This window comes from Vigna umbellata, chromosome 4, assembly GCF_029865625.1.
Source record: "Vigna umbellata cultivar VRB3 chromosome 4, Vumbellata_1.0, whole genome shotgun sequence".
NCBI classification, from domain to species: Eukaryota; Viridiplantae; Streptophyta; class Magnoliopsida; order Fabales; family Fabaceae; genus Vigna; species Vigna umbellata.
Window position 1 is genome coordinate 13,374,817 of NC_142168.1, and position 25,971 is coordinate 13,400,787.

Below are 25,971 nucleotides of genomic sequence, written 5' to 3' on the forward strand. Positions count from 1 at the left end.
GGGGTTTCTTTTTTTTTTTTAGTTTTGAGAATCAAAATTATTAATATTTTTGTCTACTAAAACCCGGTACACACCCGGTACACATTGCTAAAATGTACCAACTGAAAAACAGACGTACGCGCGTTAGCAAACCCCATATACATATATATATATATATATATATATATATATATATATATATATATATATATATATATATATATATATATATATATATATATATATATATATATATATATATATATATATATATATATATATATATATATATATATATATATATATATATATACACACACACCAGTAAGCAAACTTATATAAAAAAATTACTATTTATTCTTATATATCTAAAACCTTAATAAAGTAATAAATTTGTAAGTTTTTATTATTATATTTTAATCAATTTTTTATTTCTACTCAGACTCAAAAGATCAATTAATATATCTCCATTTATTTACGATTAAGTAAAAACTAAATAACACTTTTAGGATTAGAGATTCGTGCAATTTGTGTTCGACATTTAAATTTCAAATGAATTTGCTCAGAGGTAAAAAGTCAACAAAGATAATTGATCCAATGTTGCATGGGTGTCGTTGTATATATATATACGTGCGACTGCAAGAAATTCAAAACTTTAGTAATATTTATATCTCAATTTCTTTATCATAAAAAAGTAAATTATTTTTTCTAGCATAATCTATCAGGGTGACTATTTTTTTTAACGTTCTGGTCAAATGAAATAAACAATGAAATTGCATTTGACAGTTCTGAAATGTATATTTCAAACCCAAGCACGTGGGTAGCCAGCCAGCATCTGAACATGAAATCAACCATCTCATTTTTCAGTACAAAAAATTATACCATATAATAACGTAAAGATCTTGCTAATTTTATTATTAAAACCAAAATTTAACCATTTGTATAAGTAAAAGTTATTGAATCAAACTAGCTTCTATTAATAAATAAGTTTGATCATTCACATAAAACTAACGACGGAGAGTCAAAATAACAAGAATTAAATACAGATTTTTGGTGATTCTTCAACATTTTTTGTAATCACACAAGAAATTTAGGAAGAAAAAATCGAAAAAACTAAACAAAGAAAATAAACGATTATTTCATGGGATATAATTCATGAGACGCAACCAAGGCCTTGGAAATCTCGAAAATGAGCCTAGCCTCGAACGCATCATTCTTGTAAACCTTAGACGTTTGACGATCAATCTTGAGAGTCTTTTTGTTTCCAAACATGTTGTCGGTGTTCATAGATTTCAACATGAAGTTCATGTAAGCATTTTTGAGCTTTGCAAACATCTTCAAAGGTGACCTAACCATCCATGTCAGTTTTGGAACTGCCTTAATCCTCCATTGCCGGTGTGGGCTTCTTCTTAACCTAATCGTCTTCGTCTTCCTTTCACCGGCGAAGGTGGCGGCGCCACCGCTGTCGAGGCGTTGGTAGCGCCGTCTTCTAAAGTACCTCTTTATGCCACCGTATGTTGGCTTAGGCAATAGTGAATCTGTTTCCATATTATAGTGTTGCAAATGTTGAAGAAGAAGAAGAAGATGATGATGGTAACTTCTCTTACCAAAGTGATTTTTTGGATGTGTAGAAACTGCACCTTCTTCCAGTATTTAAAGGGATTAACTGGGTTTTGAAAGAAAAAGTCAAGAAACTACAATTTGACCAGAAAATGGTGGGTTTGATTATGGAAGTCAACATGAACATTGAACAACATAATTTCGTCCTAATATTATTTTTTTTTCTAACAAATGATTCCTCCTTCTACCATAATGAAATCAACTTAAGACATAATCAACACTAGCCACTACGAATATTCGATATTGAATTCTGTTAAAAAGTTGCTAATCACAGATATATGTAACTAATTATCCATTTTAAATAAATAAAACCTTATATTAACATTAAAATCATGTCAAAATTAATTTTTTAACTATAAATATTGGATTATATGACCTTAGAAGAAAAACAAGTTGACGTTACGGATTATTTGGTTAATATATATTTATTATTTCAAAACCAAATATATATAATATTAATGGTTGTAACAAATATACATAGAATGGAGTATAATGAAAGAAAAATAGAAATAATAGTATTTATAATGGATGAATTTATTTTTTATTCATGGTTCGTGTAGGACTATGTGTGCAGCACAAGGATCAATCATGTGGAAACGGAATCAAATTAGAAAAGTATGATATATTTATAATAAATAAATAAGTGCATCTAGAAGTTTAGATATGAATATCTGGTTACTTAATTAATACACATTTTTAATAAATAACTTTTTCTTTTTTGAAAACTTGAAAAGCCGCCATTTTTTCATTTGTTTATTCATACTGTACAAATGTTGCAGCAGATTTCAGAAGTAAGACTTTCTTTTACTTACGTCATGTATAAGCTCTACACAGTTATCATTTATTATACGTGAAGAGAAGCGAAAAAAAAATTATAGATATTTTTTTATAATTTTTTATATATTATTGTAACATCGAATATAAATAAGTCTAGTATAAATGAAAATTTGTTTACGTTTATAATATTTTTTATTACTTTAATTTTTATATTGTGAGATTTTTATTTTACTTTTGCAAATTTCTCACAGTAATTCATAGGAAGCACATTTTCTGTATATGTTTTTAGTAAATTTGATAAAGTTCCAAAGAGTATCAGTCGAAACATTATCATAAAGCAAATAAATAAAAATTATAGCAATGCATAGAAACACTCTGCTTAAAATAGTTGCATGAATAAGATAAGTTTTATTATAGTATTTATTTTTTAATTTAATATATTCTAGAGATAAAGGAATAGATAAAGTTCAACGTATTAAATTGAAAGATTTCGTTGAATTTCTTCTATGAAAGTTTCCCCAAAAACAATTATATATGGGTTTGTCTCTTCCTTAGCATCATTATGTTCATCAGTAAACTTGTCGAAAAAATCAAACAGAATTAAAACATCTTTTGACGTAGGTTATATCAATCACTACAAGAAGTTATAAAAGTTATATTAATTCTTAATGGAAAATGTGAAATTCTATCAAAAGAGAATTAAGTGAAAGGCTTTAAAATCTCTTACTAACTAAGAAATTACACAACATATAGATTACTATACTCTCGATTTATATTAATATTAAATGATTATTTAAAAACCTTTTTCCAAATGTTATTTGAATCACATATTTTTCTTAAAGAAAAAAAGTGTGCTTGCTTGTTCTTTAAATAGAAAACTGAAGTTTCATAATAAATCAAAGATTTAATTCAATCATTTATTTATATTTGTTATCATAGTAAGTATATTATATGGTCCGACTCTTATGGTTATTTGATACTTTTAATAAATATGAATTACTTTATTTTATCATTAGGCTAATTAGGACCAAACACATCTTAATCGTGATTAGCAGCGTTTTATCGTTAATCTCCGGTCGAGCAAGCTCATTGGCTAGCATTTGCTGAAGGTTTACGTAATGACTCTTTAAGTAAACATACGCTGTAGTTCCCGTATGCTATTAGTATTTAGTAGTATTGAGTTTTTTAAATATATTTTAATTTACCACTTTCATAAAAAAACGCATTACTTGTTAATTACAATTTGCTATCAAGTAATATTATAAAATATTATTATTATTGACTTAAAGGTTCTAAATTCAATCCAAAATTGAATTAAACATGTTGATTTTTCTATCTCCAATTACATATTCCTATATGAATTAAAAATTAAAAACTAAAAATAAATAAATCTCATTATTTTTCAAATACGGCAGCCAACTGACTATAATCAAGTGCACTTTACTTGAATTGGATCTCTAACAACATTTAAGCATCAAATATTTAAAAAATTAAACAGAAACTGAGAGTGACCACAATGAGAATGAAAATGACTCTGTCTTTTTTTTCCTTCTTTCCAAGTATTAAAAAGCAATTTTCCTACATCATATTCCGAGGAAGATACGAAGCCAAACACTGTGTTGGTCGTGATTGTTGTCTCATACACATCATAGTACCATTTCTGGTCAAAGATCATTGCTTATTTTTCATTATTTCTCAAAAGCAGCCATATATATAATATGAAAAAAAAAGTAAAAAAAAATCGTAGGTGCTGATATCATGGTGTTATCAACAGTAGACACGTGTGTTTGTTTTTTCCACCTACCATGAATTTTTTTTATATGAAATGTTACAATTTTAGAGTGTTAATTTCTCAGTTATATATTTGCTGAATTGCGAAGACAAGTTCCAAGCATTCAAACACAATCTAATACACTCTAATCTTCAAATTGGAGCTATTCAAAGCAAGAAAATGGAGATACTATTTCCCAAGGCAACGTACGGAGGCATAAAGAGGTACCTGAGACGGCAGCGCTACCGGCGTCTCCACGGTGGCGCGGCCACCGGAAGGAGGAAGATGGCGATAATCCAATTGAGAGGTCCACGTAGGCATTGGAGGTTGAGAACGAGTGGAAGGCTTAGATGGTTGATGACATCGCCATTGAAGATGTTGGCAAAGCTGAAGAACGTTTACATGAACTTGATGCTGAAGATGGCAGGGAACACACGTGCTATAAACAGTGATAAGATTTTCGGTGTTAAACGGATTCCAAACCCTCGCCAGGTGTCAAAGAAATATGCATGTGATGAATTTGAGGCAAGAATCCTTTTTGAGATTTCTAAGACCTTAGTGCCTTCCTATGAACTTCATCCCATGTAATTAATTTTGATAAAATCAAAGTTTACTTATTGTACAAGCTGTAAAAATAATAGTTTTAAATTTTCTTTTATTAAAAGTAAAATGAAAATGATTTAAGAATAAATAAAAAATAAAAACAGAGATTTATTTTAGTTATGTTGGGCCCGTGGTGTGGAAACAAAAAATCATACCCAAACCTACGAGTTAGAAAATCCTATCCAACCGCAGCCGCAGCGAACACTGAAGGAAAGCAAAGAAATGGAAACCAAAGCTGATGCTGAATCTTTCTGGACTTGGAATGCCGACAAGAACGCCAACCAAAAACAATTCTCTGTCACGAAGTTCCTAGGAAACAACAACAAAACTCCCAAAGCTCAAACATCAGTGTTGGGTCCTGGCTTCGGAGCTGGCATCGGATGCGGCGCCGGGATAGGTTTGGGTTTGGTTGGTGGGTTGGGGTTCGGAGGCTGGCCGCCCTTCAACCACCTCCACCTGGTTTTTGGCCTGGGAATGGGTTGTGGAGTTGGTGTTGGCTTCGGCTTCGGCCAAGGCATTGGATACGATTTTAGTTTCCAGACTCGTAAGTCTAGAAAGTCCAACAAAAGATTTTCAGATCCCCACAAAACAGTTGTTATTCAGATTTGATTATATTCTTTTTCTTCTTCCTATGTTTATTGTTCATTCTTGAAAATTGACACCTTTCATTGGTTGTCTGCGTAGGGTATTCATAATATCAGATGCTTTATTTGATTTGCCTTAGTTCATGAAATAACAATCACATAATCAAAGTCGACATTTTCTACTTGCATGCTATCAATCAACATTTGAATACACCGCTCATATATATACTGCTGATGTTTTTTTTTTCTGTGATGTAAATTATGATTGAATGAATTGGCATTCCAGGAGAGACACCAGAAGAAATTTCGTATTTTCTTACATATTCACAAATAAAGAAACAGATGATTTGTCCCGGACATGATTCTTACGAACAAATATTCTTCAAAGATTTTATAAACTTTTGACTAACCCAGTAAAACACTTTTTTCAGCAAAATGTGGTAGTTCTAGATCCTCCTGGTTAAAATTCTAGGATATGAACAGGCATCTAATTTACAAAGAGTAGGATCATTAGATTTAGATGTACACACTTTATCCTCTTCCAGATTCAATGTCATTCAGTGTTGCATTACGATCCCGTGATAAAGATAGCCCCATATACCCATGGCAACCTTCTTGACCCTCCTCACTCTCAGCCTGAACCTCTGTTAACTGTGCATGACCAGAATTTGGAACATTAGGAACTTGGGTCATTTGTCGTGATTCTTCCAACATCCTAAAGTATGCATAAGGACCCCAGCCTGCACAGGAAAACAATATATCTAGAACATCAAAAAGGTTGACAGCATGCTTCGTAAAGGAAACAGATATATGAACTTGGGCTAATTTTTAACAGGAAATTATTTATGGAAAGCGAGCTCTGTAATAGAATCTGCTTTGAAGCAAACCTTCGGAATGATAAGGAGGCGGAAAAAACTGCAAATAGCAAAATGTAGACACTGTAAGCCCTGAAAGAAGAAATATTATTGAGTGAGTAAAGTGCCAGAAACAGTTGTAAGTAGTTCTCGAGGCTTAATTTAGAACTAACTGAGATACTTAGGGTGGACCAACCTAAAAGGCCTCCCGCAAACACATCCTGCCAGTGGTGCCAGTAGTCATCGACTCGAGAAATGCCAACAAGTGATGCAAAAAGTAGTGGCAGAAAAATAATGCATAGTTTTGCAACATGACCTCTGCGATCAAATGCTTTTATCTTCCCAGATAAGTACAGTGATAAAAATCCCAGACCAGAAAATGACCCTGCAAATAAATTGAAACTATTCAAAGCAAAGAACTACAGAAATTTGAGAACACATGCTTTGGATGAGCTAAATTAATTCCACCATTCATTTCTATCAAAACATAGAAGTTTTGACCATGGCAAAAAACAGTCTTAGTTATGCAAAACAGCACATTAAATAAATGCTACATACATGAAGTATGGCCGCTTGGGAAACTCTTATATCCTTCCTTTACGACCTCTTTTTCACCATGACAGATGACATCTCCCCATTTATCATAAACCTAATAAAAAGCTATACTTCAGAGTAAACATAATTGATAAATTTTAATTGAAAGACTAAAATTAAGAGAAAACATACATCTTTTCCATCTGGAAAACATCGCCAGAAGAAGTCTGGTCGAGGTCGACCTACTGCATTTTTTATTGCCTCAGTAATTACTGCTGTTATTAAAAGAGAGAACAATAGACCTGTTCCAGCAAACAATCTCCTTAGCAAACAGAATATGCTTGTTAGTAATTGAATGAACGAAGGGTATTTAAAGACTAATAATACCCAGCACAGCATGATGAAGGTCGTAGACATCTCTCCTTCGGATATAGACAACAAGAAAGATCACTATAGGCAATAAAACTGCATATATCTAACCATGACAAGATAATCTTGTTAATGCTGTTATTTGAAGGAAAAAAAATTCACGTTATATATCTGAAGCAGTTAACTTACGGGAATGGACCAAACAGGAACCGTATTACTCTTCAGGGGATATCTGAGATCAGTCATCATATCCTTCCCAACAAAGCGATGGAACGGCTGGACAACCAATAGGCCGATAACAACCAACACGAGGAGCAGGAGAATGAGCCAATCATGTTTGTGTGTTCTCGCAACTGCATATCCATGAGAGCTCACAGTATGTGAACCAAGTTGAACTTCCCTCGTTCTGAAATCCTAAAGCTCATAAAAACCACAATTGAGATTAGGAGTGGTCGGAAAGGTGATGTTCAATTCTTCACACTTAATATAAGAAAGCAAACAATCAATTTTAGCAAGAGTCATCCCTAGTAAATTTACATTCTGTGTATCTTCATATACTGATAATTCAAGGGTCAAGCGTAATGAAAGTGACAGCCTAGTAGATATGTGCATCAAAATAGGGTGAAGTAGAGCATTTAAAGAAAAGACAGAAGTCAATCAGTTCATCAGCAAAGAGTCCTAGTCCCGCAAGAAAATACAGTATAAATATATGATGTAATTAGATGGGGGAATCCCTTCTCTAATAAAATCAATAAGCATTTTGCTTAACATATATCTCTGTAGCAAGGAGCTCAAAAAGCATCATGAACAGCCCGATTCAACTACAAGCTGGTCATTTGCAGCAATTTTAAACTGCAGACAGAATGATGTACTGAGAAGAGGTTGTTAAATGCCAGATATACAGATATATGAGAACCAGTATTCCTATTCTCAAATGATCATTAAATTGTTTGTCAATCCCTCCACCTCAACCGGTCTAGCCCAAAAACCCTCCTTTAGTTATTCAAGAAAAATCTTATTAAATTGTATACCTCTTCATTCTTTTTGTCTATCAATGGAAAATTAATGGATGAAAAGTGAGCACCAGAAACAGCAGAGATTCCGAGCCTCCTGCTTGATAAATCCTAGGTAACTCCAAGGAAAGCATTATCAGGGACAAATACCATGAAAATACCCTGATTTGCTTTGTTTCTCTTGAAACTTTTGGCCTCTCTTTTTATTGTGATTTCATAGACAGAAGGGATATACATTAAAATTAAACAAAGCTGCAAAATATCCAAATTAGGTACCTAGAGAATCCTACGAGTAACAAATAAACATGTTAAATGTAACTGAAATTTTAAATCTATTCAGCAGAAATGCCAACATCTATGGTTACATATATGCAAAAGCGTTTCATCATCACAAGAATGTAAATACCAATCAAACACAAAGAACCAGAAGTTTAGGATTCTAGAAAATCAACACAAAAAAAAAAATTGAATTTAATGTACAACAGTAATAGTAAGCTTCAAACACAAGCCGACCACTAAAAAACAGATCATACAGCTTGCTTAAACATAAACGAACCAGAAAGCACAATGAAACTATCCTAGAGAAAATAAAGGGATTAAGAGAGCATAAACAATTGGTTTACATGAAAGAAATAGATAAGTTCAAGAGTTAATAGCAGAAACCAAAACTTCATTTACGAAATCAGCCGCAATAAATGAAAAGAACCGACATGATTAAAAAAGACGTTTGCCAAAAATATGACGTTTTTTTTTTATCAAGTCTGCTATGAAATATCAGCCCATATGTTCAGCACTAAACATGGCAAAAAATTTCCAAAAAGAAGCAAACAAACATTAATACATGGCCATGGACATGGCTATAGCCACAAATAGTACATATAAATAGTAGATAAATAAATATATCTAAATCAATAGATGTTCTGCTTTGGAAGAAAACATTATGCGACGTCTTAACCAGGTAGTAAAGAACAAAAAAAATGTGTACATATAACTCGATTTCTGCTCGAGAAGGGAGGATAAAAGCTTCACAAAGATGAACATTACCTTGATCTTGGGGCATCAATTAAATGGTACAGAAGATCGATTATCACACAGATCCATCCATTCATTACTTAAACACCATTAACAAAGCTTCAAAAGCTTAATTTTAAAGTTTGAAACAACATTCAACATACAATAGAATCAGCGGGTGTATGGCAGGGAAGAAGAACAGAGTTGAAAATCTTTTAAAGCGCTGACCTGAAAGCGGGTCCTAATAGACTGAAAACCAAAGAAGGGTCTTAAATCCCACCAAGAAGCCATTTTGTGAAGCAACGAAAAACCATTCAAAGAAATAGACAGCAAGATTGGAAGCTTTCAAATAAGAGCTTAAAAAGAAGAAAAAAGTGAAGGGGTTGCAGAGAATAATAGCATATCTAATATGGAAAAGAAGTGGGGAATTTCAATTTCAATTAGTGTCCACACGGGAAAAGATGCAGTGTGCGAGAAACTGAGTTAGGTCATTCTCATTCACACTGATTATGCAAATTACTGGTATTCGCTAAACGTGATGTGATGAAAAAGACAAGAAAACGAAGGCAGTGAGAAGTTATTGTGGCTCCTAAATTATTGCATTTTTTTTGTTTAAATAAACTTGTACAAATCGCCAATAACGTTAATTAATCTTCCTTTTGGAGATTAAAACGTGTAATTGTCTGTTTATTCTTCTTTGTCACTGTGAAACATTGTAATTTGATGTTTCTATTCGTCTTAAAGATAATTATGACTCTTCACTCTTTGTTACTCACCATAATACATACTTTTTAAGGAGTTTTTTAAACTAAACAAGTTACCTTATTAATCAAAGTTACAAAAAGAAAGGACATTGAATTTTCATGTTTTGTTACAAAAAGAAAGGACAATGATTTTTCATGTTTTTAGAACTTATCAATCAAAAAGTTACACAATAATAATGAACTTTTATATATTGATTTTTAGAGTTAACTAAATTATAATTTGTAACGACATTTCGGTCATAGTTAAGTGGGTGGTTAACTCTTTCATATCTGTAATTAATTTTCGAAAATCTAACCGTTGTTATTGGAAAAGTATTCATCAAACAACACGTCAACAAAATAATTAGAATTGCAAATTAAATATTATTATGGGTAAAATATTTTAATAAAATCAATATTAATTGAAAGTTAATTCAAAATTTATAAATACAAATTTAAAATAAAAAAGTAAGTAATTATATTTATTACATTATTAAGATTTGATTTTGAACATATGGCCAATTAAGAAGTGATTTGAAATTTAACAAGAAGACAGTTGACCTCGATCAGATAATTATTTTTATAATTTTCTATTTTTAAAGTTGATGAAAATTTTGGTTTTCAGATATATTATTTTACTCGTTACAATCAATAAAATTATATAAAGAAGTTAAGTTTACTGCGATACTTAATTATGTGTTTGATATCGTGATTTTTTAGATGTAATATTCTTTATCCTAAAAAATAATATTAATATTTTACATACATTTAGAGATAACCAAACAGATTGTTAAATTTAGTAAAAGCTAACTTTTTTCAGTGAAACCTCTTGTACATTTCTTCACCCACCCTTTATTCTCAACAATAAATAGGAACTTTTTGAACGATAGATAGATGGAAAGCCTTTATTAAAATTTTGGGGATCAGAGAAAACACATTGCTTGTGGGCCACTTAAATTTTAAAGCATTGGAATAAACTAATTAAAAAAAGTTAATAACCAAAAATTCATATTAAATACTTCTAAGAAAAATAGAAAAAATAAAGAGTTGATTTTAATATCATCCCACTATTCAATATAACAAGTGAGTCTTTTAGGTATACATAAACTTAAAAGAGAAATTGTTAATAAATATAGAACAAGTTAAATTTATTCATTAAAAAAAACTATTTATTGTAATAATTTCAAAAAAGTGTTTTAAATTTAACTTTATAAAAATTAGTATATAAGATAAAATTCGATTTATTTATGTGTATTTATAGTTTAGTAGCATTGTTTAGTGTAGAATCTCCATTAGAAAAAACAAAACTTTACAATCATAACTTTCAACATTTTATAATCCACTTGTTCTTGTAAGAAATTCATTGCTAGAACTATTTTCTGATCAAATTTGTCTGTGAATTTGAAGTTTCAACTATCACAGGCATGTAATTTCATTGTACATCAATGATAATCTCTAGTATTCTTATGATTAAAGAGCCTAGCATTCCAAACACCATCAAACATGCACCAATCATCAGTTATTTTCTAGATTTTCAAAATAAAAAAGTGTTTTGGTAGTAAAATCCTTTATCCTTGATGTGGATATGGATAGAACAATGATGAGAAACACTTGAGCCATGTGGGAATGATACTGTGAAAAGAGAAGAAGGGACACGGTGAGAAAATGAGCACTGTGATGTGAATTACATATGGCAGTGACTAATAGACGCAGACACTCTTCTCTGCTTCTATTTTGATTCACTATGTATTCCTAGTATTTCTCTTGCGTCTGAAAAGCTTTGTCAAATTTGGTATTACCTTCTTTCTCTTCTTGATGCTAAAAGGACTGATAAGCCGAACTGCAGGAGAAGCATTCTTCTGAAATTTTGTTCCTCTTGCAGGAGTAATAGTGCCATTGAGTTTGATGCTTTTTCTAGACATGGCTCTTGGGAAGTTCTTGGATGAACTTTTCTCTCGTTTTCTTGGCCAATTCTCAAACTCCTCACTACTCACTCTTCTTGAAACCAACCTCTCTTTGGTGTAAACCTTCAGTTCTTGTTCCAGTTTTGTTTCTTTCAGTTCTCTCTGAGCTATTTTTGTTTCCATAAGTATTTCCTTCTCACTGGCCTTCAGAGCTTCAATCCATGCCTCAGCTGCTGCTACTTTTTTATCAGCAACTTCTTCTGCTGAAGCTGCATGATTTTTCAGATACTCGTACTCAAATCTTGAGATGGTAATCAAGGAACTATGCTGTGCTGTCAAAGCTCTTTCTCTCATGGTAGTTTCAGCAAGAGTTTTGAGCTTCTCTAGGGCTAGAGATTCAGAAGCTTTGGCTACTTCTAGCTCTTGCATGACACCTTGCAATCTTTCCTCAGTCATGTCTATTTCAAACTCAACTTTTTGAATCTCTTCCTTGGTGGCTGTGACCTCTTGGCTTATGTGCTCATTTTCCTTTCTTGCTTCTTCTGTTTCTGTCTTGAGTTTTTCGAGAGTATGAGACAGACTCGTGACTATGGATCTGGCCTTTACTTCTGCAGCAGACACAGCTTCTAATTTAGAATTCGCTCTCAATATCTTTGAATTGAGAACTTGAACCGTTGAATCCGCTTTCCCTTCATTCTTCCTTAATCTATCTGTTTCAGCAGTGACATGCTTAAGCTCGTTTCTGATGACATCCATAGAGGCCATAAACTGAAAACCTTCTTCTTTAACCAAAGCTAATTCTTTCCTCGCTGCTTCCAATTCTTCTGTTATAGTTAAAGCGTCTTCTGATTCCTCCCCTTCCCTGAAACTTTCTTCCAAGTGCTTCACACTCCCATCTCCTTCAACCCTTTTCTCCATTTCTTTTGCTGACTTCAACTCATTCAGCAAGAGATCAACATCTGATAATGTTATAGCCAATTTAATATCAAGCTCCTTTGACTCATCAATCTCTTCAGTGGCATCCTTCAACTTTTTCCTTGCGCTTTCCAATTTGATAGAGAATTCCTTTGCTTCCTTTTCTCTCAGGGCTTCAATATCTGCCAGTTCTTTCAAAGCCTCAATCCTTGCCAGTTCAGCAAGTACTTGTTCCTCATTGGCCTCCTCAATCTCCCTTCTGAGTTCTTCTGCAGTTGTTAAACCCGATAGCATCTTCGAGTTTGACGCTTCGATTTCCTTCTCTGCACGAGATTTTTCTTCCAATATAGAAGCCACATCAAGCTTAAGCTTGAACAATTCCTTCTTGAGATATTCCAACTCTCTCATGACCTCTTCATACTCATAACTCTCATTCCTCTTTGCAACAACCATAGCCCCATGTTGTTCCTTCTCTCTCTTCTCCAGCCTTTCTACATCTGTCCTTTGTGTTTTTGCATTGAAACTCGACTCCTCAATCATACAAGAAAGATGTTTCACTGTCTTTTTCGCATTCGAAAGCTCAGATTCCGCACGCGCTTTTGCAGACTCTGCCGTCCATTTACTCTCTTTGTACCTCCCAATATCCCATTTTGCTCTTTGGAGTTCCCTTGTTCTTGAAGAGGGCCTCTGAGAATCATGTGAATGAAAAATAAAAGAAAATAAATAAAGATTTAAAAGGAGAATGCCTCAATAATTCACAAATTTCAAATACTCGAGAGAGTTGCTTCTGTTCTCTGGAGCTGAACATACCTTATCATCATAGAAGTTAACAGTAGCTTTAACTGATCCAACACTTCTGCTACCAAGCTCTGCACCATCCATCTGCTATATGCTTAATTCAGATAATCATAACTGTTAATTTTTAGTTCATAATTTAAGAAACGCCAACATAAAACAAATTATTTCTGTTACCAAAACCAGGAGTCACTGTGTGACATGTAAACAGTGATACAGAAAAATATAACGAAGGAAGAAAGTGCATACCTGAGGCTGTGCTTGCTGGTTGGTTTGGTGAAAAACTAAAAAGTAAGGAAAATGTTGTGGCTGAGAATTCTGTGCTCAAATGGCCAAAACAAAGATCGTGAGTAACAAGAAGATGGAGGGAGTATCGATGACTGGCTGGTATTGGAATTGGACACATCGCTTCTTGTCGCTTTCTAGTTTCTTTATAGATTTTTTCTTGTTACATTTTCTGGTCCCAATTTTTTTGTTTTTCAAATATGCATTGGGACCACGAACTTTTCACTTTTTATCAATCACAATTACTTGGTTAAAAAGAGTTAAACATTTTAACTATTTTTCTTTTAAAGTTTAAAAACTATGGATCGTCTTGAGGACGCAAATCTTATCAATTAATAAATCTTCAATTTTATATAATGATTTAATTTTCATTTTAACCGACATAGAACTTAGATTCATATTTATAATTCTAACAAAATTTGTTATTATTTACTTAATAATTTTACATAATTTAAGAGTTAAGGTTATAGGTGATTTAAATACCCATTTTACTTCATTATTCGAAATATTTGTTAAAGACAGTATTATAATGAAATTTTATGTTCTAAAATAGATAATAATATGATAATTGATCTTAATTATATTCCGTAAAACTCAACATAGAGTAATCGAAATCAAATCTAGTTTAAATATTTTTATAAATTTAATTCAATCATATAAAATTAATTTATAAAATAAGATTTTCAATCATTTATATATTATTTTACATAAAATTTAATTGAAAGCCGTCTAAGACATTCAAGAGCATTGAAGGTGAACAAAACAACAATCTGAAACAAAACAGTTTTACTTTTTGTCATAGCTTTGGAAGGTCCTTGTAGCAATCAATCACACCCACACTTTCTAAAGTTGTTCCTTACTATATACTAAACAACAGTGTATAAGCCTTGCCACAATAAATCATTGGCCAAGTATTGGCCACATCTTCAAATGCAACACCATCGAACTTGGTCAAGAGTAATATTTTAAGGTGGCTGGTCCCATCCAACACAACACGTGTAGTATTATTGGAATAAATTGGGTATCATATAATTATTTATGGTATTTTAGTAACCTTAGTCTATATAAATTATCCACAATGGAAATGGTAAAGGACTTTATACGTAGTTCAGAGCATGACCACTTGTTAAGACCGACAGACTTGTCTTTCTTTTTAAACTACAGTATATTGACACCAACAAAATATTCTGTGAGAAATAAATGCCATCATTGTCATGGTTCTGAACTTTTAATCTGTACAATGATAGATTATTATTTTCGTATATACAGAACATATGTTTGGTTAAGAATTATTCCTAAGAAATTAATTCAATATTTTATCTAGAAAGGTTAAACAAACAGATAATGTATGTAGTATAGGTTTCTTTAACGTTAAAATTTGAAATATAAATCAATTTATTTTTTTTAAATGTTAAATTATAATCATGAGAACCACAGGTTTCTTCATACCCTCATTCGTTAGAACTCAAAAACTCTTGGCAGAGCTAACAATTTTTCCAGACAAATTGAGTGTGTATACTATTAATCATAAACAAGAAGAGAAAAAAGTTCAATCAAAATAAATATAATTGCAGTGATAAAAGAATTACAGTGCTGTTAATTTTTATTTTATTTTATTTTTTTATCAGTTCACGCTTACGGTGGTTGAGCAAAATAAAAAGAAAAATAAACACGTGAGATTTCGGCGCGGTGGCACAGTGTTGAAAGTTGAAAGTTGAAAGCACGAGACGATCTGAGTCACAGTGTGGTGTTCAATTGAATGGCCTCAGATCAGAGAGTGAGCGATTGAGAGAGGGTTTTGATCTGAGGAATTGGGAAGAAGGAGAAAATGGACGTGGAAAGATCGTCGCTGTGCAATTGCGTGGTGAACTTTCTGTTGGAGGAGAATTACGTTCTCACCGCATTCGAGCTTCTTCACGAGCTTCTCGACGACGGCCGAGACGACCAAGCCATTCGCCTCAAACAGTACTTCTCCGATCCCTCTCTCTTCCCTCCCGATCTAATCTCTCGCCTCAGCTCTCTCCGAGGTTGTTTTTCGCTCTTTTCAATTTGCTCTAAATGAATTCTGTAAGGCACACACCTTCACTGCTGCAATTTACGTTTTCTGATTGCCGGCTCGTTCTGGTGCTGGCAAACTATTGGAATATGTATGTGTGTGTATGCATGTATGGATGGACTGTTAACTTATACTAGTGAATGATATGTATTTTGTGCTTGTGGAATTTTTTGAGAGTTAGAATAGATCTTTAAAACCCAAAACAATGATATGCGTGGTTGATTAGAAGAGAGTTTTAATTTGGAATGGAGGAAACAGAGTAGAGGTCAAGAATGATTGCGGTCTTTTTTGTGGGAGATTAGAATCATAATTAAGTCATTCTCAAGTACATGTGACATTTAGGTTTGGATTAAATTGGTATATCGAATGTACCGGTTCATTTTATGCGAAATACACTTTTGATTTTGTTAATATGTACTTTGGTTTTGTCTGTTGTGCAATCTACTGGGAGTTGAGCTCCGTAAAGCATATATATTCTATCCATTACTTATGAGCTATGATATACTGTCTTCTTGATTTTCATTCTTGCAATGCAGTGGCTGATGCTCAAACTTTGTTGGAAGAGAAAGAAGCAGCTGTAGAAAAGTTAGCTATCAGTGATTATGAATTGCGTTTGGCTCAAGAAGACATCTTAAAACTCAGGAGTGAGTTGCAGAAGAAGGCAGAAAACCTTAATGAACTAAATGGTATTTTTTTTTTCTTTTCAAGATATTGATTATTTTTAAGTTTTGTTATTGAATTGGCCTTCAATGTCATACATTCTTACATTAAAATATGTATGATTGTGTTGGTTGCCTTTACTTATGACAGTTTTTTGACTTTTCACCATCTGCCACTAATAACACGATTTGGCATGGAGAGAGTATTCAATGAAGTTACTTAATAATTTGTGTTCATATTGTGTAAGAAATGGTAGTCTGCATTCAAAAGGTTGTAGATGACATGTGGAACAAAGAATAGTGGGCTGGTGAAAGTTTTGGAAGAACAAATGGAGTAATCGCAAGACTGAGTGACTTGCAGTTACCTACATGTAAATCTGTTGGAAATAATCCTGCTACATTACTGAGTATCAGTTCTAATTTAATCTTGGTTAATATCTTCCCAAAAACAATATTTTACAGAAGCAAACCCATTTATAGTTTGTTGACACCCACTACATTTAGTCTTATAATGCAATTTGGCTTTGTAGGAGATATCTTACATGCTCCATCCAGCTCTTCTTTATTTCTCCTCTTTTGTAAATTCTTCTTTTTTGTTAAAAAGTAGTACAGCTTGGAATACTTGAGATTTTCTCTTAATTTATTCTTCAATGCTTTTCTTTTTTGAAGCAGCTGCAAAATTGAGTGGAGATGTTTCAGAGAATGGTGGGCAGAAAATTGAACAAAAGAAGAAATCTTTCTTCACCGATTTGGGTCCATTAAAAGAAACAGAACGTCAAGATCTTAACTGTGCTATAAAGGAGTATTTGCTTTTAGCTGGATACCGTCTTACTGCAATGACATTTTATGAAGAGGTTGGTACTTCTGCATTAACTTTTTCCCCCATTTCTGTGATTTTGTGATTCCCTCAATATGTTTTTCCTGTTTTCTTTTCGTAGGATTTCAGTTTTGGACTTTTTTGTCCTTTACCTTTTTTGGTTTGTAATTGGGAAAAAAAGTGGTGACACTGGCAGCAACTGTAGTTGCTTTGTTATGGACCATGAGGCATGAGGAATTAGTCTCAGTCACATTATGAATTAAAATGATGGTTCTACACTAAACTTTTCCTATTAAACTTAACCAATGGGTATAAAAATCAGAGGGCAGCAGTCTTATCCATATGCTATATAAGGGAATAAAATGAAACCCAAAAGTAACTTGAAACGACTAGATGAGGTTGCAATTTCATTGAGATTTATGGGTCCTGTTTTGTGTTTCTTGTTCTTTTGGTTTTATTTTCTTTTACTTTATGATGGAATATTTTTGTCATTTTATCTCCTTTTCATTGAATGTCCTGTTTTATCTGTGTTTCCCCCAAGAAACTAAAACGGAAGCTAAAGGAGATTTGTGTTCTTTTTTTTATGTTCCTTCAAGATGTGTCCAACAATAATGTGTTATGATATATTCCTTCAAAGATTTAATGGCAAAGGAGAAGAGAGATTCGGAATAATAATATAGGATTGATATTGTGTGTGTGTGGTATATGTCAAAGATCTTGTTGAATTTAGAGAGGGAAGAAGGATAAAGAAAGAAGATGTTTTATAGAGTACTCAGAACGAGAGTTTCTAATTATATGTGGTGGACATGTTTATGAAAAGTCAGTATGCCACATTTTGATTGCCTGGGCATTTCTTAGGCCTAACTTTAGCACTAATTTGATCTGCTGTAACTGTTGCTGTAGGTTACAGACCAGGATTTGGACAATTGGCACAACACACCGGCATCTGTACCTGATGCCTTACGCCATTATTATTATCACTATCTTTCATCAACATCAGAGGCTGCTGAGGTAATTTTTTTTATTGTGATTGTATCAGAATGTTTGTCATTGCATGCTAACTGGTGCTGAGATTTTAATCAAGAAAAAATGATGCTGAGAAATTGTCTGACATATTTTATTGCTATGCTCTGCTTGATTTTTTAATCTTAAGTTTTGTGGGTTTTATATCATGTACCATGAATTTGTAGGTTTATGTGTGCCTTTTCCTTCTTCTTTAATTATGTTAGTTTCTGCTGATGGTTGGTGTTTAAATGATAGGGCTGGTATTATTAGTTTATGGTTAAAATTAGTATAAGTGGGGCATGTGTTTACAACTCGTGTACTTATTTTTATGATTTGTCAGAGTTTTGAAACTATAATCCAAACTTTCAAACTTGAGGTTTCAAACATCGCAGGGTTTTCTCTAATACATGAACTCTATATGTTATCTGTCGTCGACCAACTATCCCAAATGCTGTTAGGTTTTCGAAGGTACATGGTTGGTGTAACTTCTCATCTAACTAAATGATTGATTTTCAAGTTGAATTGATCAGTCTGCATGGATTTTAAATTTATTCTCTTTATATTTTGGAGGCATTGGTTATTTTGAATTGACTTTTATTTGTTCTTTTGAAGATTTAGGTAAATATTTTTACCGAATTAATCCTATAATGTTCATTGCAAGTCACTGTTTCTGCTGAACCAAACATGGATGCTAATGCAGGAAAAATTTTCCCTACTTAGAGAAAATGAAACGTTGCTGAATGCAAATAAGAGTCTAAATCAAGAAAAGGAGAACTTGTCGAAGAACAAAGATTTGGCAGATGCTCAAATAGTAACGTTAACTAAGTCCTTGGATGCAATGCAGAAGGATCTTAAAGACAAAGAGAACCAGGTAATGCCTTCTTATATTTAAAAGAAGCTTACAAACAATATCTATATTTTCAAATAAAGATATTGATCTAATAATTTAACTTTTCAGGTGCACGTTTTGAAGCAATCCTTGGAGCACCAAAGAAAGGAACTCAATGATTGCAGAGCTGAGATCACTTCCCTGAAAATGCATATGGAAGGGTCTCACTTGGGAAATAATCTAGTTGTCAGTGACACTGATAATGTTCAATCTGAATCTCTGGAGAAGTACAAGGAAGAAATTAAGAAATTGCAGAAGGAAAATGAATGGTTGAAGGAAAAAAACATAAAAGCTCCTGAATCTGAAAATTTTGTTGGTTCTGAAAGTGGAAATTTGCCGACTGATGATAAAGTAGTTGAGATTCATGAAGACCGAGGTGAAGTCTCTAACAGGGTTGATGTGGATTTGGGTGCTGAGCACAACGGAAATGCTCAATCACCAGTTGTTCAGACTCTTAATCAGTATGCCGATAAACATGAGGATACATTGCCTGAGCTATTTCATCCTGCAGATACAAACAGTGTTGTTGAAAATATAAAAAACGTCTCTGAACAAAATGTTGGGCTACAAGCAGTGGATAGCAGCTTACTTGTAAAATCAGACAGTGTGAATGATGAAGCAATATCCGAAAGGACCGTAAGTTCATTGTACTCTTGATTTGGGGAAATCCTTAAACATCATTATTGGTTTCATATTGCTTACCTTTTTGAATTAGTGAGCCTGAATAAATGATGTTAAGTTTTGGTCAGGACTTAGGATTTGTTCATGTTAAAAAGGGTGAACTAGGAATACTGTTGCTGGTCTCAATTGCCAGTTCTATAGCGACTCTGAAAATTATTAAGATAATTTATACAAAAAAAAGAGAGAGAGAGAGGAAGAGTCGAGATGACTAAATTTTTACCGACAAAGAGTTCTTAGACTAAGTTATTATGTAATTTCATTATTTATTTTTCTTATATATATATTTGAATTTTAACAGGGTTTAGGAACCATTCAGATACTTGCAGATGCTCTGCCTAAAATTGTTCCTTATGTCTTGATCAACCATAGAGAGGTTTGCTTCTTCTCCATACTTTTATTTAACTTGTTTACTGTACAATATTGGCTGCATCAGTTTTATTTGGTTGCAGGAGCTCCTTCCCCTAATAATGTGTGCAATTGAGCGTCACCCAGATAGCAGCACTCGAGATTCTTTGACCCACACATTGTTTAATTTAATAAAGCGTCCTGATGAACAACAACGACGAATAATAATGGATGTATGTTCTGATTTTTTCTTAACTTGTTCCAATGAATGATTGAGTGCAATTTTGAATTTCACCGTTGCTGTTTCAGGCATGTGTCAGCCTTGCAAAAAATGTTGGAGAGATGAGAACAGAAACAGAATTGCTTCCGCAGTGTTGGGAACAAGTATATTGTAGCCTCAATTTTCAACCTACTCTTTGCCATTCTGAATTTGGAGCAAGGTTTTCAATTTTGTAATTATTATGATTTTTAGATCAGTCACACGTATGAGGAGCGTAGACTGCTTGTTGCTCAATCATGTGGAGAGCTTGCAGATTTTGTACGGCCAGAGATTCGAGATTCTCTTATTTTATCCATTGTACAGCAACTAATAGAAGATTCTGCTAGTGTAGTTCGTGAGGCTGCTGCTCGTAATCTGGCCATGCTTCTTCCACTTTTTCCAAACATAGATAAATATTTCAAGGTCAGCCTCACTATATTTGCTTCGAGGCAATCATGGAGAAGGTTTCTGACTTGAGACTTGGCTACAATGTAAGCTCTAGAACAGGTTGTCAAGACATGGTCTAGGGAATGGAGCCTTTTACCATTACCATAATATGACAGTAATTTCTAAAAAGAAAAAGAATAATAATTATAATAAAGATTAAAAGTTGCTCCAAGTCTTTATTTTTTCTGTATAGGTGGAGGATATGATGTTTCAATTGGTGTGCGACCTATCAGGAGTGGTGGTGGAAACTGCTCTTACGGAATTGGTTCCTGCAGTTTTGAAGTGGGGAAACAAATTAGATCATGTTTTGAGAGTTTTGCTTTCTCATATTACAAACTCTGCCCTGGTATTTGTTTGACTTTGTAATGTCATTGCACCCTTGTTACTAAGCATTTCATTCTTGATTAGTACTATATTTCTAAAGTGGAAATCATTGTCCCAATCTGCAGCGTTGCCCACCTCTTTCTGGGGTTGAAGGATCTGTTGAGTCAAATCTTCGTGTCTTGGGTGAAAGAGAACGCTGGAATATAGATATTCTTTTGAGAATGCTGACAGAATTGCTAGCTTTGGTGCACAAGAAAGTAATTGAGACATGCCCCTTTTCATCCACTCCAGAAACGACCCAAGCTGTGTTGCCTACTGCTTTGCTTGAATTGTATGCTAGGTAAGCTTAGCTAGGATGGCTTATGCCAATGACCTATAATCTTTATTTCACATCCTACCATCTGAGTGATTCATGTTGAAATCTTTATGCTATTATGCATTCTTCAGGACATGCCTAGCACAATTCCATACACTGCTGAGAATAAACTTTGTATGACTGCACTGTCTAAACTGTTACTGATCCTGAATGATTCCCATTTTTGTTAGGGGGCAAGTTGAATGGGACGCCTTTGAATGGATGCATGTTGAGTGTTTTCCTAATTTGATACAACTAGCTTGCCTGTTACCTCAGAAAGAAGATAATTTAAGAAGTCGAATTTCAAAGGTTTCTTACCTCTCTTTTGAAGTTTTATAATTAATTATTTTGCAAGACTTCTTATCAAAGTTTGATTATAGTTATTTCTGAGCTTTTACTTACATTACTCATTTTGAATGCAGTTTCTGATAGTTGTTTCTGAAAGTTTTGGGGATTCCTATAATACATGCATAATGCTACCAGTATTTTTAATAGCAATTGGAGATGATGCCGATTTGGCATTTTTACCCACTTCCATCCATTCAAAAGTTAGAGGTATTTGATAATTCGATATATTTGTGATTGTTTTGACATAATTACTATGTATTTGACTTTTCACTTGCAGGTTTGAGACCAAGATCTGCTGTCGCCGCTAGGCTCTCTACAATGTGTGTCCTTCCCCTTCTATTGGCTGGGGTTTTGGGTGCTCCTGGAAAACATGAACAATTAGCTAAATATTTGAGGAAGCTGCTACTTGAAGATAATTCCGTGCATAATCCATCAGCCAAGCACACTCCTGAGATTATTAATGCTATCCGCTTCATTTGGTATGATTTTAGCACCATAAACATTCTTAAAATTTATTGTATTGTTTTCCAACATTCATAATGAGCATTCTGTGTAAGGCAGCATATATGAAGAAAACCATGGAATGATAGTTAATATACTATGGGAGATGGTTGTCAGCTCAAATGCGAGCATGAAAATAAATGCTGCTAAGCTGTTGAAAGTTATTGTAAGCTTATGCTTCCTCAACACCTGGTTGCATCTCATACAATTGCCAAAACTAACACTGCGGTATTCATTCGTAGGTGCCATACATTGATGCAAAGGTTGCTTCAACTCATGTTTTGCCTGCCCTAGTTACTCTTGGATCTGACCAAAATCTAAATGTTAAGTATGCTAGCATAGATGCATTTGGTGCTGTGGCTCAACACTTCAAAAATGAGATGGTAATCATTGCTAATATTTCTCCCTGTTTTCTGATTAAATTATGATGTCATGCTCCTCGTTTCAAATGGCTGATCAAATAAAATATCTTCCAGATTGTTGACAAGATACGCGTTCAAATGGATGCTTTTCTTGAAGATGGTTCCCATGAAGCTACTATTGCTGTTATTCGCGCATTGGTGGTTGCGGTACCACATACAACTGAAAGACTTAGAGATTATATCCTTAACCTTGTTTCTAAATAAATTATGGTCGGAAAAAGTGCTTGGTGTCAACCATAGTCTCATTTACCTAGTTTCTCGTATTTTGTTGGCCTCCAAGATCTCTGAATTTTTGCTGTTTCTCTTTAACTCGACATACATCTTTTGTCCAAGATTTCCCAACTTACAGCTACGCCAAACTCAGCAAGTGATTTGATGCGTCGGCGGGAGCGAGCCAATGCATTTTGTGAGGCAATCCGAGCTCTCGATGCTACAGGTTTCATTTAAAAATTCTACTAATCTTGTGTCCACAAGCACTATTTAGCTATTCTTATTGTTGACATAATGTTTTAGGTATAAAGATAATCTCTAACATAGTCTACTTGTTTCAAGATTACTAGATTTTTTTCATATATTCCATTTGTCTTGTTTTGTTTGACAATTTATAAAATAAAACATGTTCTATTTTGATTGTATATGAGAAATATAATTAATATGAAAGACAAGGGGTATATAAGAAATGGCATAATATTTTTGTATGAAATTTAAAATATTAATTTCATTTGTTAATTCTTTTGCCGAAAGCTCTAAATTTGACTTCTTTAAGCAAATTAGTCAAGTTTAAGCAACTTTGTTTTCTACAAGTCAAGCCCAAACTCCTGAGAAGCGGACTCATTTACACCCTTGAGCTAGCATACGACTTTTAATTTTCCATGGAAAAACTGTTTTACTGATTCTTTACATCTCATTGCTTCTCTTGTAGATCTTCCTGCAAACGGTGTTCGGGATTCCTTCCTGCCTGCTATACAGAATCTCTTGAAAGACCCAGATGCACTGGATCCAGCACACAAAGAGGCCCTTGAAATTATTATGAAGGAAAGATCAGGAGGAACTTTTGAGACTATTAGTAAGGTGATGGGGGCTCATATTGGCCTTCCATCATCAGTCACCAGCTTCTTTGGTGAGGGTGGGTTACTCGGAAAGAAAGAAACCGCAGAGCTATCATCAGAAGCCACCGTGTCTCCCAAAGCCGCTTCACCATTGCCGGTAGAAGACACTAGATTTAAGCGCATCATGATGGGTAATTTCAGCGAGATGCTTCGTGGCAAGGCAAAGGCTCCAGAGGAAGGTCACAATCAATAAGATGTATTTCTGCATGGTAATTTACAAATAACAACTAAGATTTGTCCCAATAGGTAAGATTGAACACTGTTGTTTCCTAAATATTATAGTCATTTCTATATAATAAAACAAAATATTTTTCAGTCTTTTCTTTAGATAGAAGGGGAAAATATAGATAAATATTTTACTGCAGGATTGTCGTATTTTTGCTGTGTAATGATCTACTATGAATTTATTAGGCCATGTGTCAGGGACCGGAGAGATTTGAATGAGCACGGTAGATTTGTGAATTATTCAATGAATTATCGTATGACTGATGTTTGATTTTGTACTGATATTTTAAGGAATGGGAGAGAACTCTTAATTTCTTATATGGATAGAGAAAGAACATTCTAAGAACTCAACTGGTTCTCTCGGCGTATTGTTTGATGGTTAATACACAAGGTTAGAAACAATTTCACTTTAGTTTCTTTTTGTTGAACGAAATTGTGCTTAGAGGAACTTGTGACTCATTGCGAAGCTGATCCTAATGATAAGTGCGTTTATGTTTGGACAACTCAATTTGGTAATGTAATTTGGTGCCGGTTTAGCCTCCAAAACAGCCAAGAAAGAAGACAAGAAGAAAATGTAATTAAAACGTTAATTAAACATAAACATTAAGATGATTTTTTTTAGATTGGACAATATTTGTAAGGATTTACAGTATATTCAAGTCAAATATTTTGTATTAGTTTTGAATTGTGTAAGGATAAAAAGAAAGACTGGTATTTTTTTATGTTATTTATTGATTCAAAAAGTTCAAACATAATTTCTTATTTTTATCTTTACAGATAAAACCTTTGTTTATGATATATTCAACATTTATTTTATAATTATTAAATATTATAATATAAAAAATTAAGGTAAAAATAAATAATTTATAAGCTCTAAGTAAAAAAGAATTTACTTTATAAAAATACAATATTGAAAGCAAATTATACGAAAGACTTAAAAAATATATATAATCACCTTATTTATATTAAATAAAAGATATATTACTTAATGAAATTATGTGTTTAAAATTATAATTATTTTAATTTGAAATATTCTATACTTTAATTATATTAGTTATTATTTTTCCTTTCTTTTTTAGCTTTAATCTTACCATAGTTAGCAAAAAAAATTAAAAAAAACTGTTTGAAAATAATAGAAGTAAAACCAGAATAATACTTTTATCATTTTTATACTTTTAATTATTAAAACATATTCAAATCTGGAAGTTATTTAAAATTGATTCAATTAAAGTTCATATAGTTTTTACAAGTATACCAAACAACATATCTTTTTGGTTATTAAATTAATTTCGTCCTCACTTTATAGTGATGCTTCCTTCATGCAATATCTTTCTCTTCTAGATCATTTTCACCCTTCACCGACAACATAACCGACAACACAACATATTGTTACTAGATATGCATTTTCCTATAATTTTATAATTTATTCATTGATTTATTTACAAGTCATATTTCATATATTTTTTTCTCTTATTATAATTAAGTGTAGTTATAATTTACTCGCTTATTTATCTATACCAACTCGAAAACGAATTATCAAACATATAACCAATTTCTCTATCTTTTTTAGAAAAATGCTGGGGCCCAGGCCCAGGCCCTGGCATGGTACACGTATTCATGCATACATTAATATCGTTTTCTAAAATTGAATAGCTTAGTCGGAAGCACAGTATCTATAACTAATCCTCACAGCAACGTCTAACGGCTAACAACTTCCCTGTCTTCTTCATAAATACACTTATATTTATTAAATTAATTTATATATACATATA

General features: G+C 33.0%; 5 protein-coding genes across 9 annotated transcripts; 2 read left to right on the plus strand and 3 right to left on the minus strand.

The window, feature by feature from the left end:
• Positions 1 to 1,000: 1,000 nt before the first annotated feature.
• LOC124824402 (uncharacterized) lies at positions 1,001 to 1,585 on the minus strand. The gene has a single exon (XM_047296833.2). It carries the CDS (start codon positions 1,525 to 1,527, stop codon positions 1,114 to 1,116), a length of 414 nt encoding a protein of 137 aa, XP_047152789.1. The 5' UTR covers positions 1,528 to 1,585; the 3' UTR covers positions 1,001 to 1,113.
• A 2,260-nt stretch (positions 1,586 to 3,845) lies between these two features.
• Positions 3,846 to 5,473, plus strand: LOC124824577 (uncharacterized). Its single transcript, XM_047297024.2, has one exon. It carries the CDS (start codon positions 4,328 to 4,330, stop codon positions 4,733 to 4,735), a length of 408 nt encoding a protein of 135 aa, XP_047152980.1. The 5' UTR covers positions 3,846 to 4,327; the 3' UTR covers positions 4,736 to 5,473.
• Positions 5,474 to 5,624: 151 nt separating this feature from the next.
• Positions 5,625 to 9,675, minus strand: LOC124824564 (lipid phosphate phosphatase 2-like). 2 transcript variants are annotated; one of them, XM_047297003.2, is made up of 9 exons: positions 9,344 to 9,675; positions 8,123 to 8,215; positions 7,281 to 7,505; positions 7,110 to 7,197; positions 6,915 to 7,024; positions 6,747 to 6,837; positions 6,385 to 6,573; positions 6,222 to 6,281; positions 5,625 to 6,074 (listed from the first exon to the last, which is right to left on the minus strand). In XM_047297003.2, exons 1-9 carry the CDS (start codon positions 9,404 to 9,406, stop codon positions 5,866 to 5,868), a joined length of 1,128 nt encoding a protein of 375 aa, XP_047152959.2. In that variant the 5' UTR covers positions 9,407 to 9,675; the 3' UTR covers positions 5,625 to 5,865. The 2 variants fall into 2 exon arrangements, with proteins under 2 accessions (XP_047152959.2, XP_047152968.2); XM_047297012.2 differs by lacking the exon at positions 8,123 to 8,215 and having other exon boundaries at positions 9,344 to 9,672.
• A 1,687-nt stretch (positions 9,676 to 11,362) lies between these two features.
• PMI2 (PLASTID MOVEMENT IMPAIRED protein (DUF827)) lies at positions 11,363 to 13,860 on the minus strand. Of its 3 annotated transcripts, none has more exons than XM_047296985.2 (3): positions 13,722 to 13,860; positions 13,488 to 13,569; positions 11,363 to 13,364 (listed from the first exon to the last, which is right to left on the minus strand). In XM_047296985.2, exons 2-3 carry the CDS (start codon positions 13,557 to 13,559, stop codon positions 11,601 to 11,603), a joined length of 1,836 nt encoding a protein of 611 aa, XP_047152941.1. In that variant the 5' UTR covers positions 13,560 to 13,569; positions 13,722 to 13,860; the 3' UTR covers positions 11,363 to 11,600. The 3 variants fall into 3 exon arrangements, with proteins under 3 accessions (XP_047152941.1, XP_047152935.1, XP_087970764.1); XM_047296979.2 differs by having other exon boundaries at positions 13,488 to 13,559; positions 13,722 to 13,808; XM_088114638.1 differs by lacking the exon at positions 13,722 to 13,860 and having other exon boundaries at positions 13,488 to 13,715.
• Positions 13,861 to 15,405: 1,545 nt separating this feature from the next.
• On the plus strand, positions 15,406 to 24,483 carry LOC124824526 (HEAT repeat-containing protein). Of its 2 annotated transcripts, none has more exons than XM_047296965.2 (20): positions 15,406 to 15,784; positions 16,350 to 16,499; positions 17,142 to 17,326; positions 18,193 to 18,300; positions 18,995 to 19,165; positions 19,253 to 19,819; positions 20,163 to 20,237; positions 20,314 to 20,442; positions 20,519 to 20,593; positions 20,682 to 20,891; positions 21,109 to 21,261; positions 21,365 to 21,579; positions 21,786 to 21,903; positions 22,017 to 22,149; positions 22,220 to 22,421; positions 22,504 to 22,609; positions 22,686 to 22,826; positions 22,920 to 23,043; positions 23,185 to 23,301; positions 23,788 to 24,483. In XM_047296965.2, exons 1-20 carry the CDS (start codon positions 15,586 to 15,588, stop codon positions 24,165 to 24,167), a joined length of 3,558 nt encoding a protein of 1,185 aa, XP_047152921.2. In that variant the 5' UTR covers positions 15,406 to 15,585; the 3' UTR covers positions 24,168 to 24,483. The 2 variants fall into 2 exon arrangements, with proteins under 2 accessions (XP_047152921.2, XP_047152925.2); XM_047296969.2 differs by having other exon boundaries at positions 15,407 to 15,784; positions 17,145 to 17,326.
• Positions 24,484 to 25,971: the final 1,488 nt, after the last annotated feature.

Coding starts and splice junctions, on each gene's coding strand:
- LOC124824402 (XM_047296833.2), bottom strand. CDS start 1,527: ATGGAAACAGATTCACTATTGCCTAAGCCAACATACGGTGGCATAAAG.
- LOC124824577 (XM_047297024.2), top strand. CDS start 4,328: ATGGAGATACTATTTCCCAAGGCAACGTACGGAGGCATAAAGAGGTAC.
- LOC124824564 (XM_047297003.2), bottom strand. CDS start 9,406: ATGGCTTCTTGGTGGGATTTAAGACCCTTCTTTGGTTTTCAGTCTATT. Junction 6,282..6,384: donor GTTTGCGGGAGGCCTTTTAG/GTTGGTCCACCC, acceptor TTCTTCTTTCAG/GGCTTACAGTGTCTACATTT. Junction 6,075..6,221: donor GCCTCCTTATCATTCCGAAG/GTTTGCTTCAAA, acceptor TTTCCTGTGCAG/GCTGGGGTCCTTATGCATAC.
- PMI2 (XM_047296985.2), bottom strand. CDS start 13,559: ATGGATGGTGCAGAGCTTGGTAGCAGAAGTGTTGGATCAGTTAAAGCT. Junction 13,365..13,487: donor TTAACTTCTATGATGATAAG/GTATGTTCAGCT, acceptor CATGATTCTCAG/AGGCCCTCTTCAAGAACAAG.
- LOC124824526 (XM_047296965.2), top strand. CDS start 15,586: ATGGACGTGGAAAGATCGTCGCTGTGCAATTGCGTGGTGAACTTTCTG. Junction 15,785..16,349: donor TCGCCTCAGCTCTCTCCGAG/GTTGTTTTTCGC, acceptor CTTGCAATGCAG/TGGCTGATGCTCAAACTTTG. Junction 19,820..20,162: donor AAGCAATATCCGAAAGGACC/GTAAGTTCATTG, acceptor GAATTTTAACAG/GGTTTAGGAACCATTCAGAT.